Source organism: Tasmannia lanceolata, unplaced genomic scaffold (genome assembly GCF_043159265.1).
Source record: "Tasmannia lanceolata isolate RefF3 unplaced genomic scaffold, GAP_Taslan_0.1 ptg000002l, whole genome shotgun sequence".
In the NCBI taxonomy this organism is placed as follows: Eukaryota; Viridiplantae; Streptophyta; class Magnoliopsida; order Canellales; family Winteraceae; genus Tasmannia; species Tasmannia lanceolata.
This window is the reverse complement of record NW_027518679.1, coordinates 28,343,595-28,363,240: the sequence shown is the minus strand read 5'-3', so window position 1 is coordinate 28,363,240 and position 19,646 is coordinate 28,343,595. Positions and strand designations below refer to the sequence as shown.

The 19,646-nt window shown below is 39.2% G+C and overlaps 2 protein-coding genes across 11 annotated transcripts in view; one reads left to right on the top strand and one right to left on the bottom strand.

Annotated features, from left to right (window-relative positions):
* Positions 1 to 9,501, bottom strand: part of LOC143883552 (putative F-box protein At5g55150) — a 33,655-nt gene extending 24,154 nt beyond the window's left edge. For 7 of the 10 annotated variants that reach the window (XM_077386901.1, XM_077386895.1, XM_077386924.1 and 4 more), the window contains exon 1: positions 9,283 to 9,501. In XM_077386901.1, coding sequence (XP_077243016.1) covers positions 9,283 to 9,427 — 145 coding nt within the window. In that variant the 5' untranslated portion in view covers positions 9,428 to 9,501. Of the gene's footprint in view, positions 1 to 6,485; positions 6,706 to 7,774; positions 7,839 to 9,282 lie in introns of all 10 variants that reach the window. The other 3 variants (XM_077386935.1, XM_077386908.1, XM_077386917.1) reach the window with 3 other exon arrangements.
* Positions 9,502 to 14,267: 4,766 nt separating this feature from the next.
* LOC143890257 (zinc finger BED domain-containing protein RICESLEEPER 2-like) lies at positions 14,268 to 15,929 on the top strand. The gene has a single exon (XM_077394868.1). It carries the CDS (start codon positions 14,268 to 14,270, stop codon positions 15,927 to 15,929), a length of 1,662 nt encoding a protein of 553 aa, XP_077250983.1.
* The last annotated feature ends 3,717 nt before the right edge of the window (positions 15,930 to 19,646 follow it).

The window sequence follows — 19,646 nt, the reverse complement described above, 5'->3', positions numbered from 1 at the left end:
ACAGACACAGTCCGCTAAAACTGCCATAACTTTTTAACTACTTGAGCAATTTTCGATCACAAATACTTGTTGGAAAGATCTCAAAGAGACCTACAACTTTTTAGTTTACCACTTTCCATCATTTTTCTATTTAATAGCCCAAAAACTTGGTTGAAAATCGGTCAGAAGCTTTAATGCAGAAATGCACCTTGGAACTCCACCAAAGCCACCTAGGCATGACGTGGCTGCCATGTTGGCACTGCATCATCATCTCCGAGTGAGAAAGAACTCGCCCACAAGTTCTCATCAAACTTTCCATGGGCACTGTCGTGTTTGAACTTGCAATCTCCTCCGGCAGTGGCTTCATAAATTTCCCTATTGCTTTCTTGCGTTGCTGCTTCCATATCCTATAGATTTTATCCTTGCTCCGTTGCTTCCTCCTTTTCTTCCGCCGGTGGCTCTGACCCCACCCCTTCTTGAAAATGCATTGCCAAAAGAATTCACCAGTAGGTGGCGACAACCTCTGGCTGTGAGGGTGGTCGGAATCCAACTCCTCTGCCAATTCTTCATCCATGCTCTTTTAGCATGGTGAAGTAGCACCACCTGACACACATCCGACCTCTTCAGCTCTTCAGTTGCTTCTGTTCTTGCATCACCCCGGCCTTAGTGTCTGCATACACCATTTGCCTCGTAATGTGGTACGCCCACACCTTTACAAGAAGCTCAAGTACACGAGAGTAACAATGCCGATCTTTGGATAAACTCAAGTAGTAGTGCTGCATTGATGGTGCTCATCACATATCTGTGCATCTAATGCATCTACGAACATTCTTGAGAACATGACAAACTCAAGGGAAGAATGAGTAGGAAGAGCCCACCTATGGATGGTAGACCACAAGCCCCCATCTGTTGACAAGAATGGCACAGACCCCAATCATGTTTAATGCCTAACATCCTTCAAAGAGCTTCAGAAAGTGCAAACCTGCAATTTCCAGCATTAATAGCATCACAGAAAGACCAAAAGTCTTGTTTAAGTGGATTTCTTGGATTCTTGTACATACAGACCCAAAAGTACAGGGTATCTCCATGTCTCTGTGCGTGGATGGCCTCTAAGAGCGCACTTTCAGCAATCTTGAATAAGGAAGCCTTTGTAACATTTTCTAGCAATGAAGCATAGCCTTGAACAGTTTCTGAAGCCATTAGATTTCTAACATACCCCTTTCCAATTGATGCAATATTGTGAGCCAGCAGAGATAGTTTTCCATTTGAAATTGCTTGGAATGGAACCTGAGACAGCATGCCAATATTCTCCATTGGGAAAAGAAATCCATTCATCGTGTCGTCAACATATTTCTTGACCATAGAAAGATCTGGAGCAATAACTGGTTTCTCAAAAGCACATAGCTTGAATCAAAATCATTGGAAAAAATTGTTCTTCGTGAAATGATCTGTATATCACAAGATCAGCTATGATTAAGAAACTGCTGAGGTCTCCACCAATTCCAATCTGTTGCACACTACCCCTTGGGTATCCAAGGTTAAGAGCAATGACCTCCAGGGACACCCTATAGGTGAAATTCGAATTACCGCTTAAAATACCAACTTGCATATCATAACTTGAACTTTTATCAGTAGAGAAGTCTACAAGGAGTGGCACAAACGTCTGCAAAACAGGGGCATACTCCAACCAGAAACCGCAGTATGAAAGCTGAATTCCAACAATAGCAATAAGAAAATCATTTGATCTGTACCTCATGTCAACTCGTAGACCATAAAATTATGTGCTTCCCAGGCTTGGACTGGAGAACCTAGAATAACAAAGTAGTTTCCACTATCAAATGTGGAATACACCATCGGAAACACATAGTTTGGGAAGAAGACAATGGTAGCTCGACTAAAGGCACATTTCCAATCATTGACTCGCTGAATCTGCCCATTTGAACTGTATTGTCTTAGATGAAGAGCTAGTGTCATTTCATGGATGGTCCATATAACAGGTAAAGATTTGATAGGCTCCAGCATAAGACATGAAAGGACATCTTTGGCCATGAAAGAATTCACAAGAACATCATCGTAGATTAACCAATCTATAGTGCACTCGGCTCTATCACTGATCTGTAGAATATTAACGGAGAGACCGATATTTCCCCTAATGACATGAGCAGCTTCACGTGAACAAATCTCATTACCTTTCTCGAACCATGCGATCCGATAGGCCTTTGGATGGGGCTCGGTTTGGGACTTGAGCTTGTTCACCATTTCATGAGATATAATGTTCTCACAACTCCCACCATCGATCACAATGGTGCAAACCTTGTCATGAGATTTGCACGGAGTCCTGAAAATATTGGAATGAAGCCAAATGTCATCGGAATCAATTTTTAGTGTAGCAAGTGCTCTTTCGATTACCAAGCTTTCTCCTTCTTCGGGTTTGATTTCCTCATGTTTAATGTCACCTTTCCTCATCATGTATGAGCTGATTTGAACCATCAATAAGATTCTCATCATTTTCCTCATCAACGAAGGCTACCACTTGTCTCTTTGGACAATCTTTGTAACAATGGCCAACTTGACCAAACTTGAAACAAGGATTTGAATTGTTGGAACGATTGGGCTGATTTCCAACATGATGTGTAGGGGATGATTTTGTAGTAGTCTCATTGTAATGATCAAATTTTGAATTTGCACCTACACCATGTGAAGATTCACCTTTAGAAGAAGGATAGAGACTACGAACATCCACATACTTTTTTAAAAAAATTGACAAATTTCATTCATATTCAGAAAGCATTCGGGACCAGTGGTCCCAGCCTGCAATACAAAATATTAAAGATAGGTGGCACAGCCTTCCAGGATGCCAATCTAAAAAAACCAGAATAAGTTACGAACTATTCCTTTCCTCTATCAGACTACCCATAATTTTCCCTGCTTCTGATTCTGATTCTGGTCTGCAAATAATTCTTTCCTATAATCTTTTATCTGTTCCTTTCTTATTTGATCAAGTAGGAAGGCCTTCGAGACCAAAGTGCCTCAACTAGCGAAAGATCGTAGTCTCTCCAGCTATTGATTGGCTAGATCTTTTCTCACCTCATCTAGGATATGGGAGTATCTGGTACTTGTTCCCTACAAACCTTCAATGCTGCAAATTACCTTACCATTAACTATAGGGCTAGGACCGACAAACAAGTTCCACCACCTCCTACCTAGACTCCCTACGTTCTACAATCCTTCTCAACCGGAGGAGTCAAATAGACAGGGCCATCCTTTTACGAAAAAACCTTAAGAAGATCCCCTGAAGCAGTACAAGTCCTCTGAACCAGTAAGACTAAACAATCTCTCAAGATAGGGTCTTTTGATCTCAATCTCCAGATATTGTTTTAATCATCTTACCCTTTCCTAATTCTCCTTTGCAGCTCTGGATTGGATTTCCTCGAACATTTCACTGGTCTTACCAAGATCCTCCTGATACGAAATTCCTAAAGCATCACCCATTGCTAGGAAATCATTAAAGCCCTCATCCTCTGCGAGCCCAGGATCATCGAGCATCGGTGATAACATGATACCCTTTCCTTAATCGATGGTGGTTGGCTCAATAGGCTGCTTTACTTGCTGACTACCATTCATCTCTAAAGGTCCTTGTCCCTGATCCGGGTAAACGCCCAGGGCGTCACATCAATTTTCCAGACTCGAGATCGCCAGCTGTTTCTCCTCCTCCCACAAACGCCTTCTTGTTTGTCTTTCTTTTTCTAACATCTTATTAAAAACGGGCAAGTTATGAAGAGGCGTGTGAAGTTCTTCCATACTGTTCAAGGAGGACAGGGAGGAGGACAATCATGGGTTTCGACTGATTGCTGCCTTCTTTTTCAGCCATTGTTTCTTAAGGGGAGAGAGTAACACTTCACCGGGTGTGGGCGATTCTTTTCTTGCCAAATTTTCGTTGTATTTGAGGTTTCTTAGGAGATACATATCTCCATCCTCCGGGGAACTTACATCCTTGACTACGACGAGCAAGCTTAGCCTCCACCTTCAAGGCTTGTTGATATGCATCATTGACACTCAATGATCGGTGCAATTCCACCTCATCACAAATAGAAATTTTCAAACCATCAACAAACCTTGCCACAAGTTGATCTTCACCCTCTTAAATATCATTACGAGCCATGAATTTGTAGAATTCTTTGGTGTAGTCCAACACACTATTGGATTCTTAGCGTAGGTTGTTGAATTGAGAAAAGATAATTTTTGAAAAATCCAATGGAAGAAATTTCGCCTTAAGCCTTGACTTCGTTTTCTCCCAAGAAGAAATCTTATGTTTTCCTTTGTGAATCCTCATTTCTTCAACTTTATCCCACCATGTTGAAGCGTAGCCACGAAGCTTTGTAGCCACAAGCTTCACACGTTGGTTTTCGGGTGTCTCCTTGTAATCAAAGAACTTCTTAATGACACTAAGCCATTCAAGAAACTCTTCGAGTTGTAGACGACCATAGAACTCCAGCAAATCAATCTTGACGGAGTCGAAATCACGATAGAACATTCCCAACCTAACCTCCTCACGAGTTTTGCCGAAGGGATTCACATCGGATTCGTCACTAGAACCTCCATGGCTTGATCCACCACGCTCACTACGAGCCTCTTGGCGTTCAAGTCGCATGGTAAGTTGCTCAACTTGTCTTCGAAGCGCTTGAAGATCATCATCTCTTTCATCTCTCAAATCTTCTATCATTTGGTTACCACGCCTTCCTCTACCTCTTCATGTCGCCATGAAAATCAAATTGAAGTTAGCCCAAGAGAGTAACGTTGGCTCTGATACCAGATGATGCGGGTGCTTAAGAGGGAAGAATAAGACATTTAGAACTCAAAAACACAACAAGAGAAGAAGAACCAAATAAGAGCAATGCTCAACCTAATTGATATTCCATCAATTACATAAGTTAATCTCAATCCAAAATCCCTCTAAACATGGTTTCTAACCCCTTAAATAAAAGAAAACCAAAGAAAATTTGTTTAACTTTCTCCACAAGCTAACTTACGGACTAACATAACATTAATTGCATTGGAACTCACTATCTTTGACTGGTTTGTAGTCGGGTCGGGAATTTGGGTAAGGTCGGGTTAAGCTTTTTTTAAATCGGGTTGGGTTGGGTTGGGTTGGGTTGGGAAAAACCAACCCGATTTCCAATTCGGGTTGGGTCGGGTTGGGGTGTCGGGCAACCCGACCCGACCCGAAACCCGACAAGTATTCCCATATGTATAAAATTTTAAAAGTTAAAACGGCAAACGAGTGAATATTCCAATTTGAAATTTCCAGATTTTCTTCCATCTTTCCCGTAACTATTTTCTAGTTTCTATCTTTCCCGTATGTTACTATTTTAGTATTTTGTAATTACTATCTTCTAATTATAATTACCTAAAAATATAACATATATGTATAAGAGTTTAAAAAACCCTAACCCTAAGAACAAAAAACAGAAACGTAAGCTCTCTCTCTTTTAACTTTACTCCTCCATCGACGCCGCCGACGCTCTCCGCCTCTCCCCTCCTTGTAGATTTGCAGGTAAGCTCTCTCTCTCTCTCTCTCTCTCTCTCTCTCTCTCTCTCTCTCTCTCTCTCTCTCTTCTATTTCGTTTTTTTTTTTCTAGTTTATTCCCCTCTTGTCTGCAAATGGTAGAGAAAATCAAAACCCTCTTTAGATCTAGGAAGAGAGAGAGAGATTGATGGAAATCAAAAGTGGGTTTTAAAGTGGGTTTGGTATCCAAGAGAGAATGGTGGCTGATGTTAAAAATGGGGGCTGCTATGGTGGAAATGGGCGGGCCAACCCGACCTAACCCAACCCGAATTGGAAATCGGGTTAGGTCGGGTTGAGGAAATTGCAATTCGGGTTGGGTTGGGTTGGGTTGGGTTGAGCCCAGCCTGGTTGGAAATCGGGTTGGGTTGGAAAAATGGGTTCCTCGGGTTGGGTTGGGTTGGCCTCAACCCGACCCGAGTTGCACCCCTACTAGTTTGGGAACGCACAGACACAGTCCACTAAAACTGCCATAACTTTTTAACTACTTGAGCAATTTTCGATCACAAATACTTGTGAGAAAGATCTCAAAGAGACCTACAACTTTTTAGTTTACCACTTTCCATGATTCTGTCATTTAATGAATAGTTGAGTTTCGTATATATACAATAACTCACAGATCTTGTGACTTATATTACAAAGCGAAGTTTAGTGTATATATATCGAACTCATGGGTTTAGATCACTTTGATATATTTTCCGAAAGTCTTGTACATCTAAGAATCATATGGTTTCAAATGATTTCCCTATGATTCATGAGTTAATGGGGTACTGTTAAGTAAACCATATAATTCCAAATAGTTTTTCTATGCTAAGTGGTCCCTTGATGTAAGAATTCATACAAATCTCATCACAAATAGGGATGCATAACCTAAATAATTTTGAGTGACCATGGACATCCTTATAACTTAATAACAATACAAAAGTAACTCTGAATTTAATACCAAAGAAATGGGAAAAGACTTCGGATGTGCTATGTGGCCTCATTTCAGGTCGATCAGTGCTTCCTCTCAGCCATCCTCTTAGCCAAAGCATCACAGTTTCACATCTTCACAGGTTTGAAAAGGCAGGTGACAGCTAAACCTGAACTTCGTATGGTTTTCAATGAGGGAAGTAAATGCAATAATGTAGTTTGTTGAAGGATAACATGATATTTGCTTAGACCTGATAAGATGTTACATCACACTTACTTGTTGTATTTGTAGCATGCAATAAAACTGGAAAACTGTTAATTATTTGACATGGATGTAATGGCATAGCTCTCATGTGATAGTAGATTCTATTGCATAAAAAGAAATTGTTATTATGCCATTGATTCAAAAGGAAAAAAGGAACCATTACATGAGCACTTAATGGGGAGGGTGATGGGAGGCCAACGGAGCTAATCCTCGGATATTTAGACATCAAGGGTGATAAGCGCTGATGCGGAATCCTCTGTAGACTAAAAGTCCCAAGGCGGTAGGATCTGCCGTAACAAGCGCTCACGGAACTGACCGTGCAGGCAAAGGTAACAGGCTATGGAAACCGGAGTACCTTGGGTAGTCATCCCATATTTCATGCATATTACACACTATTTAGCTATTCTCCTTATTACTCATATTTCTATTATTCCAATTATCCTCTTGAGTTTTATTCCTGCCCATTCTAGTTTGTAATTTTATTCAGAAGACTATGTTACACTTTACTCTTTTATTGATCTCTATACTTGTTTGGGTAGTTGAATGATTCTGCTAGATCGTTGTATCTAATGTTGCTATACATATCTCAGGTTTCGCGATAGTGGATGACGAAACTAATGCCATTGGGGAAAAAAGGGTGTGTGCAAAGAGTCTGGTTCGGTCTTGTGGCATTGACGAAATCCCCGTCTTAGTGTTCTTTTATTTTGTTAAACTCTCTTAACTACTGTTGGTGTTTTAAAAGGATGGATATGAATTCAAATCAACATATTTTGAGTCCTTGTTATATCTAATTTCAAGAAAAATATATTTAGTATTTTTCAATTGGGACTTATCTTGTTTATCTTGTAGTAGCGATTCGGATTTTGGGATTTAAAAAATCAAAAAATTGCCCCAAAAAAATCCGGGTCGTTACAGTGTGGTAGGATTAGCAAAAAGGTTTGAATGGATAGTTAGGGTCAGGGTTGAAAACCCAACGAAAGGAGAAAAAAATAGGGTTAGGGTTAAGCAGCAAAGGTTAGGGTTTATAGGTTGGTTGAGGGTCAGGGTTTTGGTACCTTAATCACAATCTTCAATCTTCTTCAAGCTTCAACACGATCAAAGCTCTGACACCGTGTTAATCTACATTGAAGAGAAGAAGAGAAGAATTGGATGAATGTGTGAATGAGAGAGTTCAAGAGAAAACTCTTGCACGCACACTAATCTATATATATATATATATATATATATATATATATATATATATATAAGTGAAAAAATTGGAAAGACATAAATACCACTAGGAAGGGAGATGTGCATAACTCAACACTTACCGTTCAAAATGAAATGGTATGTTATCGAATAATTTTTTAGATCTATATTTAAAACGTATAATAATTAGTCCACTTCACCAACCCAGTAAATTTTATGAAACCTATATCCTTTACATAATAATACTTTTGTTAGCCTTACACTTTGGAGATGTCCTCCTGAAACTTTCTAAGGCATTACAATCCCTTATTTGCCCTGATTCCGTTACTTTTCTATGCAACTGTTTATCCAGTACCAACTCTCTATTCAGACTTATCTTTATCACAAATATGGTTTATTGTTTTGACTTCCATCCTACATCAATCTGGTATCAAATCTAGAAGAAAAGTGATTACTTGGCATTCATCCTCAGTCAATATGTTTGCTCGGCTTTCATTAATAAATTCGTAGTCGTTCCAAAAAAAAAAGACTTCACATTAGTGTGAGCATATTTCGATATTGATTTAGGAATCTCTTTTTTTCACTTGCAGCTATAGTTGCCCAGTTGTTAAGCAACTATCAAACATGGGTATCATGGTCACCAACAAAGAAAGGTATCCCAAATCGCACCCATAGGTTAAATCCCAAATGGTGCTTGTTTACACATACACAACAACGACAGAATGGAAGTCTTAAAAGCTGTTTGAACATGGGAACCTTCTATCCTATTTCAAAGATATCAAGCTAAGAATAGGAAAGAAAGTTTTTTTTTTCCTCAACTTGGAAGGATGGTTTGTTGTTATTGTCCAAAAAATAGATTTTAAAACACCGTGAAAGGTCTATAGTCAGCAGAATAGTTAAGACTTCAGACAAGGTGAGAAATTTGACAATTCAAGAGTGCTTCATAGAGATAACAAGTGTTGAGGCATAACCTATTTACATCGTGGCCCAACAAATGAACGATTTGGATCGTCCTATGGAGGGGGCCGTACCGTACTTTTTGAAAAATACAGGTTTTTACAGCCACACATCATATAAAATAAATCTCTAGAAACAAAAACCATCGATAGATCCTTAAATAAAAAGATGTGACGTCCCAGATAGTTGTGGATTTTGACTACAAAACAAGTTGTTGGCTGTAAAATCGAATTTGGACTCAAAATGGATGAAAAATACACAGAGACATGTCAAATCGATTCGAGTCCAAATTCAATATTAGACTGCAAACCAAACCGTCAACTTAGCTAAGAATGGGTTTTGGACTTAAAAAATCGAAAAAGAGAAGAGGAGCAAAGAATTACAAACAAAATAGGTTTGATTTTTAGAGAGAGTGTACCTTTGGAGGAGTTGAGGAGGGAGAGACGAGCAAAACGAATGATTGAGGGCGAGAAAGAGAGGCTTGTGAGAGCGCTAAATTTCAAGGACTTCACGGAGGGCGAGAGTGACAGGGGAGGAAGTGGAAGACCGCCACGAATCGCCATCTTTCATGCTGCTGCTGCTCTTGCTTCCGTCAAAGGGCCTGCCCTAAACCCACCACATTTCCTTTTTAGGAGAGTCAACTTCTTGAGGACGAGATTTGTTTATAGAATTTATAGTATTTATTAGGTTTGGTGGATCTCGTCCACGTGAAAAATAATTAATTTTTTGGGCGATGATATTTTCACTCCCCTTGCATTACATATGCGCCCCCCTTATGAAGTGAACGGTGGCAACTTTAACACTTTTTTATGTCAAATCATGTCAAAAGGGAGGCGCATACTTAATGCAGGGGGAGTGAAAATATCACCTTTCCCTCTCTTTTTTTTTTCTTTTAGAATTGATTAGGTTTGGTAAATCTACATAGAGTCAAAATACTTTTGACCCACATCTAACCCCCCGGCCCCTAAATTTTGATAAGCCCACAAATGCGTGTAACAACCATAAGATTATCTAGAAATCAGCCCATTCAATTTTGCCTAAATAAATGGCCGAGATTATTTCAATAGAAAAACAAAGCTCTATTTTTCTACTCCATGTGATGGTCCAAACCGTCCATTTCTTGGGCCACAAATGTAAATACGTTATGCCCAAAATTCAGATCCACAAACGCTCAACTTTGTTAACAATAGGTTTTGCAGTTAAAATCAAGGAAAAATTACATTTATACCCCCTCTAGTTTATGACACATCCACTTCTACCCTATAGTTTAAAATGTGATAGTTGCACCCCTGTAGTTTCAATTTGTATAAGGTAGGCCCCCTTAGTTGAGGGTTCGTCCACTGATTGAAGGGTTAGGATGATCCGATGGAGCTGATTGTTTGGGCACACCCTATCTATGTCAGGGCCCATCAAATGAACGCTTCGGATCATCCAAACTCGGGTGTGGGCCCCACGATGTTTGGATGATCCAAAGCGTTCATTTCATGGGCCTTGAAATAGATAGGGTGTGCCCAAAAATTAGCTCCATCGGATCATCTTAACCCTTCAATCTGTGGACGAACCGTCAACTGAGAGGGCTTACCTTATACAAATTGAAACTATAGGGGTGCAGTTGTCACGTTTTAAACTATGAGGTCGTTTCACCTTCGTCGCGACGCAGGAGAAAAGGATTCGTCGCCACATTCAAAGCCATACGATTACATGAGCAGACCAGATTAAAAGCGTTAAAAAACTCGTCAGAAAAGTAGTCGGTAACCCTCTTCCTCACTTTTCTGATTTTTTCCTCTTTGAGGGATTCCCTTGGTAAAATGGAGTTATGTGTGTTTACCGCTAAAGAATGGAGGGTTGGGCATTAGGAGAGTTATAGGTTGCATTAGGAGAGTTATATATTTTAATAAAGCCCTGTTGGGAAAATGGCTTTGGAGATTTGTTTGGACCAATCTTCTTTATGGATGAAAGTGACAGGGAGTGAGTATGGGTTGAGGGAGGGGAATTGGTATTCTGCTGATAATTATAAGTTTAAAGGTCTGACTGTTTGGCGGGATATTTTGAAGGTGGAGTATTCTTTTAGCAAAGGTATAAGGTTCAAGGTTTATGTAGGGGATCGAATTCGCTTTTGGTTAGACCCTTGATGCTCGGCTGATCCTCTTAAGGTGCTTTTCCCTGACTTATTTCTAGTTTCTTCTCAGAAGGAGGCGTGGGTGGCAGAGTGCTTTGAAAGGGTTAATTCGAAAGTGGTTTGGAAACCAAAGTTTAGAAGGGGCTTTTTTTTATAGAGAACTGGACTCAGCTCAGGAGCTGTTAGCTTTGCTTGAAGGCTATTGTATCAAGAGGAGCGAGGTTGACAGCCGTGTGTGGGTTTGGTGCTCATCGGGTTTATTCTCTGTTAAATCTTTCTACCATCATATTGTGTTTTGCGAGGAAGTGCCGTTATCTTCGTCGATATGGAAGTTCAATTGTCCGCCGAGGGTGTCCCTTTTTGGGTGTGCTGTTTGTTGTGGTCGAATTCAGACTATAAAGTTCTTGAGGAAGAGAGGATTGTGGCTAGTGGACCATTGCCCTTTGTGCTTATCTGACGATGAGTCTATTGATCACCTGTTCATTCACTGTAAGGTCGCTAGAGAGATCTGGGGCCCTATCTTCTCTCGCTTTGGTGTGTACTCGGTTCTCCCTAGCACTATCTCTGATTTAATCAAGGGTTGGGATTGGTGTCCTTGGAAAAGAAAGGGTAAGGTGCTGTGGAAGATGTGCGTTTTGGCTACTTGGTGGTTTATATGGAAAGAAAGAAATTCTCAAGTGTTCGACGGGGAGGCAAAATCTTCCTATTGGTTGTTCATCAAAATCGTCTCTAGTAGGGTTGCAACTTGGGTCGGGTTTTACCCAGCCCGCATCAACCCAGCCCCAAAAAAAGCATGGGCCGGGTTCAAATTGGTCGGGTAAGGAGTTGGGCCGAGTTTCATTTTCTAAAGCCCGAGTGATTCTCGGGTCGGGCCGGTTTTAAAGGTGGAAAACCTGGCCCGACCCGAGAACCCGCATTTTACCTATAATATAAGTTATAAACTATAAAGCAAACAAACAGGGAGAAATAAGAAATCTATCTTCGTAACCCTATCCCCTCTCTCTCTGTCCTTCGTCCTTCGTTTCCGCCTCCATCCTTCGTCGCCGCCTCCTCACTTCCTCCGTTCCAGCAACTAGCAAGGTCGGTCTCTCTCTCTCTCTCTCTCTCTCTCTCTCTCATTAGTTTGTTTTCTTTCTCCATTGAGTTGAAGTAGTTGGGTTAATGGGACGAGTGTGAGGTTTAAGAACAAGGAGACCAGTAAAATCCAGAAAATAGAAATATCAGGTTCAATACCATCTCTCTCTCTCTCTCTCTCTCTGAGCAAAAGGGGGTTTTCTGTTTTTTCTTTTTTTCACCCAAAGTTTTTGCCAAGAACCTAAACATAATCAGGGTTTCTTCAATTTGGGTTTAAGAATACACTGTTTCTTTAGATTTTGAGAACCGATTGTGAATCCAAAATTGATTTTGAGAACTAGAATGCTTTGAAGGGGATTTTAGAAATTATTGTGTAAATATAATTGGTTTCTGGAAGGGGATTTTAGAAATTATTGCAGTGAGAATTTATGGAGTTCAAAAACCCTAAGCCCCTGTTTGTTTTGGATTTTTAGAACCGACTGTGAGTTCAAAAACTGATTATTGAACCCTAAGCCGTAAGCCCCTGTTTGTTTTGGATTTTTAGAACCGACTGTGAGTTGAAAGAGTCCATGAAATGATGTGGGGCGTTCAGTTAACAAGAATGCTTGAATGGGGAGTTTGTCATAGTTGGCCCTAATCCAAAGTTTGCTCCAGTGGCTGGATATCATTGGTACATCTCTTTTCTTACTCTTGAAATTTAACAATACTTCAGCAGGGCTCTGTAGATGTATGTTTTTTAGCCAAGCCTGGAGCATAAATGGAATATCTAAATTGTTTAGTTATTGTGATGCATATATAAGATTAAATTAGGAAGATGGTATGCTGATGAGCGAAAATTACCATAACACACCGCTGACGTGCCATACATGTTTAGTGATTGGATCTGTTTATCTGATAGGCCATCACATGTAGGCAAAGTAGGCTGCGGTCCCTTACTGAATAGATGTCCCATTTGGAAGATTGTTCCATGGATTGGAGACATCTTAACCAGTCACCATTTTCGTCACCCTTGATCAAAGTGCTAGGATCATCTGATGAGAGTTGGACTAGGGGCAATGATAGAGACTTGTGGTGGGCAACATGATTCACAGACCCAATCACTATAAGCATTGTGTTGGGTCCATGCTATAACACTGTTTTCCTTGAAGAAAAAGTGATTTCAAAAGAGATTTTTCTGCATATGTATATGCACACACAGAGATGTGCATGCACTTGTACAGACCCACATGCACATAAACACACTGATATGCCTTTACTTGTAATGGAAAAATATTTTTGCCTTATAACTTGATCTTGGCTTTCCTATTTAAATATATGGGGCAATTTGACTTCTTGATTTTTTTTCCTCCTGGGTGGGTCCAGGAATAATCAATTAATCTCAAATGATATAACTCTTATGCAAGTGGATTTTTCATATTTGATTAAAATGGAAGAATTAACAGCAGCCCTTTGACGGCTTTAAATATGGGCCAAAATAGAGGCCTATATATCATTTTCTAGCATTGATTCCCCAATGAGATACCACAATCAAATGCTAAAATAAAAAACAAACAAGTCCTTTGGATTTTGACAATGATTTGTTCCAAGTTCTAATGAAGATTATTTAAAATACTTGAATTTTTTGGAATATGGTTCATCTATTTTCATTTTGTCTTTGTGTAGAACATCCAGAGGTTACATCAATTATAAATGGAAATGGAAATGGAGGATATCGACAATGATATTGATGTAAGATTTACTTTTTTGCTTATTAGATTTATAGCTATGCATCTATCTCATTCTCAATTATGTAGCGTCCACTTAATCATTTAACCCTTTTGTTTGTTATCAAATAATTTCTTTTGTATCATATAGGAATTAAATTCTTCTGAGAATGCCGCTAATACTATTTGCACTGCTGGAGGTTCCACAACGAATACATCTAAGAAAAGAGCGTCTTCGGTCACATCTTATGTGTGGAAATATTTTACAAAGGACAAAACAACTGTAGGATTGAATTCGAAGGCTACATGTAATTATTGTAGAAAATCCTTAGCATCAGTAGTCTTATAAGACATCTGGAAAATACATGCATACCATACTCGACAAGAGACAAGAGGCAGAAATTATTGGCTTTTAATCCAATTAGAGAGGGTGATGAAGGTGAGGAAGGGGCAGGTCTTATTCCTTAGGTGTTTAACCAAAACCGAGCTCGAAGAGAATTGACAATCATGTTAGTCATGCTTGAACTTCCATTTAATACTGTTGATAAGACTGCTTTTCAAAATTTTATGAGGGTAGTTCAACCTCGGCTCAATATTGTGTCACGCACAACTGTGAGGAAAGAAGTATTGAATATCTATGGAGAGGAGAAGTCTAAATTGAAAAGATTGATAAATACATGTCAGAGGGTTTCTTTAACTGCAGATATGTGGACATCAAATCAGACTTTAGGTTATTTATGTCTTACTAGACATTTTATTGATGATAGTTGGAAGTTGCATAAAAAAATTCTTAATTTTTGTATGGTTCCAGTTCCACATAGTGGAGAAGTTATGGCCGATGTAGTTGAAATGTGTTTGATTGAATGGAATATTTGTAAATTAACTACAATTACATTGGATAATGCTTCGAGTAACAATGTACTTGTGAGAACACTTGCTCCAATCCTTTCTAGAAAAGGAATGTTGCTACAAGGTCGGTTTTTCCATATTCGTTGTGCAGCACATGTGATCAATCTCATAGTACAAGATGGGTTAAATGAGATAAAAGAATTGGTCACTGTCATTCGAGGTAGGGTCAAGTATGTAAGAGGTTCACAAGCTAGAAAGCAACAGTTTGAAGAGTGTGTTTTGCAAGAAGGAATTTCTAGCAAGAAAGGCTTATGCATAGATGTGTGTACGAGGTGGAACTCCACATTTCTTATGTTAGAGTTTGCCATACAATTTGAGAGTGCCTTCACCCGCTTAAAGGCACGAGATTCCAACTTTGCAAGAGAAGCTCCTACTATCGATGATTGGAAGAAGGCTAAAGTTATTTGCACTTTTCTGAAAGTTTTTTGTGATGCAACAAAACTTTTCTCTGGCCATAAATATACCACTTTCAATCTTGATTTTCATGAAGTTTTTGAAATTCAAGTACGCTTGCGTGATATGGCAAATCATGATGATGTATCTATTAATTTAATGGCTAAGAAGATGCAAATTAAGTTTGATAAGTATTGGAAGGAATGCAATGTGATGTTTGCTATTGCAGTGGTTTTGGATCCCAGGTATAAGATTGAATATCTTAGCTTTATTTATGATGAAATTTTTTCCAAGGATGAAGCTAAAGCACAAGTTTCATGTATTAAGCGGGAGACATTTGCCATTTATGATGAGTATGTATCCATTTACAGTTTAAGGCAAAAGTGTGTTCTACACTCAATGGAAAAAGAGCCAGAAGTGGATAGTGGAACTTGTAGTGGTGAGAGAAGGATTTCTAATATGCAAAAAATCTTTTTCAAGATGAATGCAGCGAAAAATAATGTAGGGTCGTCATCGAATTTGGAACAATACTTGGAAGAAAAAAATCATCCCATTGATGACTTCGATATTTTGAGCTGGTGGAAAATTAATAGCTCAAAATATCATGTACTTTCTCATATGGCTCTTGATATCTTGGTCATTCCTGTATCTATGGTTGCTTCAGAGTCAGCTTTTAGCACTGGAGGTAGAGTTCTTGATAATTATAGAAGTTTATTGAGTCCTGGGGTTGTGCAAGCATTGGTTTGCACTCAAGATTGGCTACGAGATGATACATGTGAGGATACGAATGAAGAAGTTGAAGTCTACCAACATGAAAATGATATTGAAATCATTGAATCAGGTACTTTAACAACTCATTTGTTTTGATAAGTATAAATATATTTGAAAAATTCTTATGTATTTTGATTCCTTTTTTGAAGGCCTCGCGGTACCTCTACAAATTCCGTAGCATGCAACAATCTTGCCATATCTATACCATATTTTGAGATGGGGTAAATTTCATTTGCGAATTTTTAATCATGTTTCAAAAAAACACTCACATATTCTTTTTATACCTTTATAAATAGTTGAGTGATCCTCTTTTCTTTCTGGTTGCAGAGTTGAATGATGTGTTAGGCGTCGTTATGTGTTCACCGCTCCGGAGCTTGATGACTAGGATTGAATGACTCTTTTTGTAGAATGACTCTTTTTGCATTTCAAACTCTCTTATACGTGTCACAGTTGCAGTTGTGATTATGTGTCACAGTTGCAATTGTGGTTATGCTAGATGAATGCCACAAAGATGGAGCATTCATTTTCTTTTGTGTTCTTTGAACTTTGAAGTACTCCTCTGATATATGTAATTTATGGTGATGAGAGCTTCACATTTTGGTGCTTCCAAAGCTTATATACTTTTCTTGATTTAGGATCTCATGGCTACATCCAGATCCAGCCATCCAGTTTAAACAATCTTAACAAGTAAGAGCATAGGAATGGCGTGAACTGATGAGCTACACAATAGGTGGAGCTACACAACAGGTGCCACCCTAATTCTAGAGAAGTTTCTATGCTTTGTTTTCTCTGTCTTGTGCTACAGTTTAGTCATATTGTATTTGTTGGTGGTAGAATTTAAAGGACACAACAGTGTCCCACTCATGATAACAGTTTAGTCATAGTGTTATTTGTGGACCAAAACTGATTATTCGATTCATTCGGTGGTGGTGGGATCAACCAATCAAGTAAGATCCACTTCCCATCACTGTCCAATCGATCTTGTGGACAAAAATAGTCTGAAACAAGAACCTCATGTGTTTTGACAACTTATAATTAGGCAAGAACCTCATAGTCTGGAAAAAAGAGGATAGAAGAACCTAAGTTTGTCTATGTTATCTTAAACCCGGCCCTACGCGAGGAATGTAAAATTGTTGCACTCCAGTGTTATCTCTCTCCATATTTTGCTTCACCAGTAGGAATGCAATTTAAAAACCCCATTTTCATGTACTGTTTTTTCCATAAAACTTGTAATGAACTTATCAACTGAATAGAGTAACAATTCATTGTGAATTTGTTGTAATTGTTTTTTGTTGTTTTTGGCTACTAGCCATGAAATTGCAATGTTGATAAAATTCCTAGTCAAATCTTGTCAACAACACACTACTGTTGATAAAATTCCCTTTAACAAAACCTTTAATCCTGGGTTTGGTTTTGCCTATTAGCCATGACATTTATAAGGTTTAAGTGAACTCCTATCTGCCGTCATCAAAAAAATAATTTTGCATAAAGCCAAAGGCGATGATATTAAAAAACCCGACCCGGCCCGAGAAACTACCTCGGGTAGGGCTGGGTTTAAGAATCCTGGGTTTTACAAAAAAAAACCCGACCCGACCTGAGATAGTTTCTCGGGTAGGGTAGGGTTTCAGAAAACCTGACCCGCTCGACCCGAGTTGCAATCCTGGTGATGTGGGGATTGGGGGTTTATGTCGAGATTCAAAGGGGGGGGGGTGTGTGGGGGGGTTCTTTGGGTGTACTTGGGTCCCATAAGAGTTGCTGACTCAAATGAGGCGGAGGTGCGAGCAGTTTATTACGGGATCAAGTATATGGATAATGCTTTGTTTGAAAAGGTTATAGTGGAAGAGGACTCCTCTAATGTTGTTCTTTGGCTTTTGGGTATAGCGGTCCCACTGTGGAGATTCTTGTCTTTTTTTTAGGAGATTGAAGATCTTGTTTATGGCTCTTCCATAGTGTTTAATCACGTAAGGAGGTCAACTAATTCTGAAGTAGATTCTCTAACTAGCAGGGGTGTCTATAGGCCTGGTTTGGAGTGGTTCGATCATCTCCCGCCTTGAGTTTTTTCTCCATTTTATGTTTGTATTCTTTAAGGACCATCTCGGTTCTTTCTTAATATATTTTCTTCTTGCCGTTTCCAGAGAGAGAGAGAGAGAGAGAGAGAGAGAGAGAGAGAGAGAGAGAGAGAGAGATGCAAGGGCTTTCTTTATGCAAGGGCTTGAGAAGGGCCTTTGAATAGATTCACGTCATTTTTAAAGTCGGTTGAGAAACTGAATTCAGTTGAACTTAATGACGTGGATTTATTCAAGGGCACTTGCATCTGTCATTCCTTATATATATATATATATATATATATATATATATATATATATATATATATATATATATATATATAAGGGCGTGGTTTCTGAGCTCAAGCTCAAATAGCTTATCTGAGCTAGAGTTGTTTCACTCATCCGACCCATTCATTCCATAGATCCTGACATAGATAGGGTGTTCCTAAGAAACCATTTCCATACAATCATCCTAACCATTCGATCTATAGAGGCACAAAATGGACCAAATTTCTAGCTGTCCATTTTAAACCTCCACAAATCAACACTTAGGCTCTGTTCACTTGCGTTCCCGGGAAAACAAATCCTTGGAAAACAGCCTCTTTTTTCCTTGACAAGACCTTGGCAAGACAGAATTCTGGTGTTCACTTGCTTTCCTGAGAAAGTAACAAGCCTACGTGGAAAATGTTAAATAATGACATGGAAATTGCCAAAAATGATGTGGGTCTCTTTTCTCACAAGTGTGGGAAACCAAATCCCACTATTTTGGTCGGATTTGCTTTCCCGGGAAAACTAGTGAAAAAAGGTGGGCAAGCAGTTTCTCGGGAAACCTTTTCCTGCATAGTTCCTGCGCATGTGAACAGGCGCATGAAACCTTTTCCTACACAGTTTCCCTGGATTTCTTTTCCTAATGCCACGTCAGATTCCCGGGAAACCTTTTCTTTTCTTTTCCCGGGAAAACAAGTGAACGGAGCCTTAGAATGATCCTATGGAGATGATTTCTTAGGGACACCTTATCTATGTTAGGTCCTATAGAATCAATATCTAACATAACTAAAACAACATAGACACCCACCCTATTTCTAAGCTCTAGCTCAAATAAGCTATTTGAACTTGAGCTGATAAATCATTTCATAGCAGGATGGGGGTTTCACTATTCACTGCTGAGGTGGCAGCATGAGAGAAAAGGGAAGGATTTTTTGAATTTTTGGAAAATTCTTTTTTTGACTTTTTAAAACAAAGGCACCCATTCAACATATTTTCAATCCTACCCCTCCTTTATGCTTTTTAACAAAGGCACTCGTTAGAGCCACATAATTTCAATCCCACCCCCCTCTTTTATGTTTTTTAAGTAAAAAAAAAACTAATGGGTGATCTTAACCATCAGATTAAGAGGAGCAACATATTATGGAAATCTCTACAGATTGGAGGGCTAGGATCGGCCTATGGAAATAATTTTTGGGGCACAACCTATTGATGTTGTCTTCCATCACATGGACGGTTTGGATCAACCTATGATTTCGTCTGTACACTTCTTTCTCGGCCCGTGCATCGCGTCGCGCGGGTGAGTAAGAAAAAAAGAAAAAGAAAAAGGAAAACAAAATCTAGACCGTCCATCTTCCCTACCGAAATAATCATTGTCGTTGATACTGAAATCTTAAGCTTTTAGGAGATATGTATAGGGAAACAGGTCAAAATAGCGTCGGTTGAGCTATTCCGTTTTTTGATGGATCTTCGTAGATACTATTGGAGTTTTTTGAGGGTT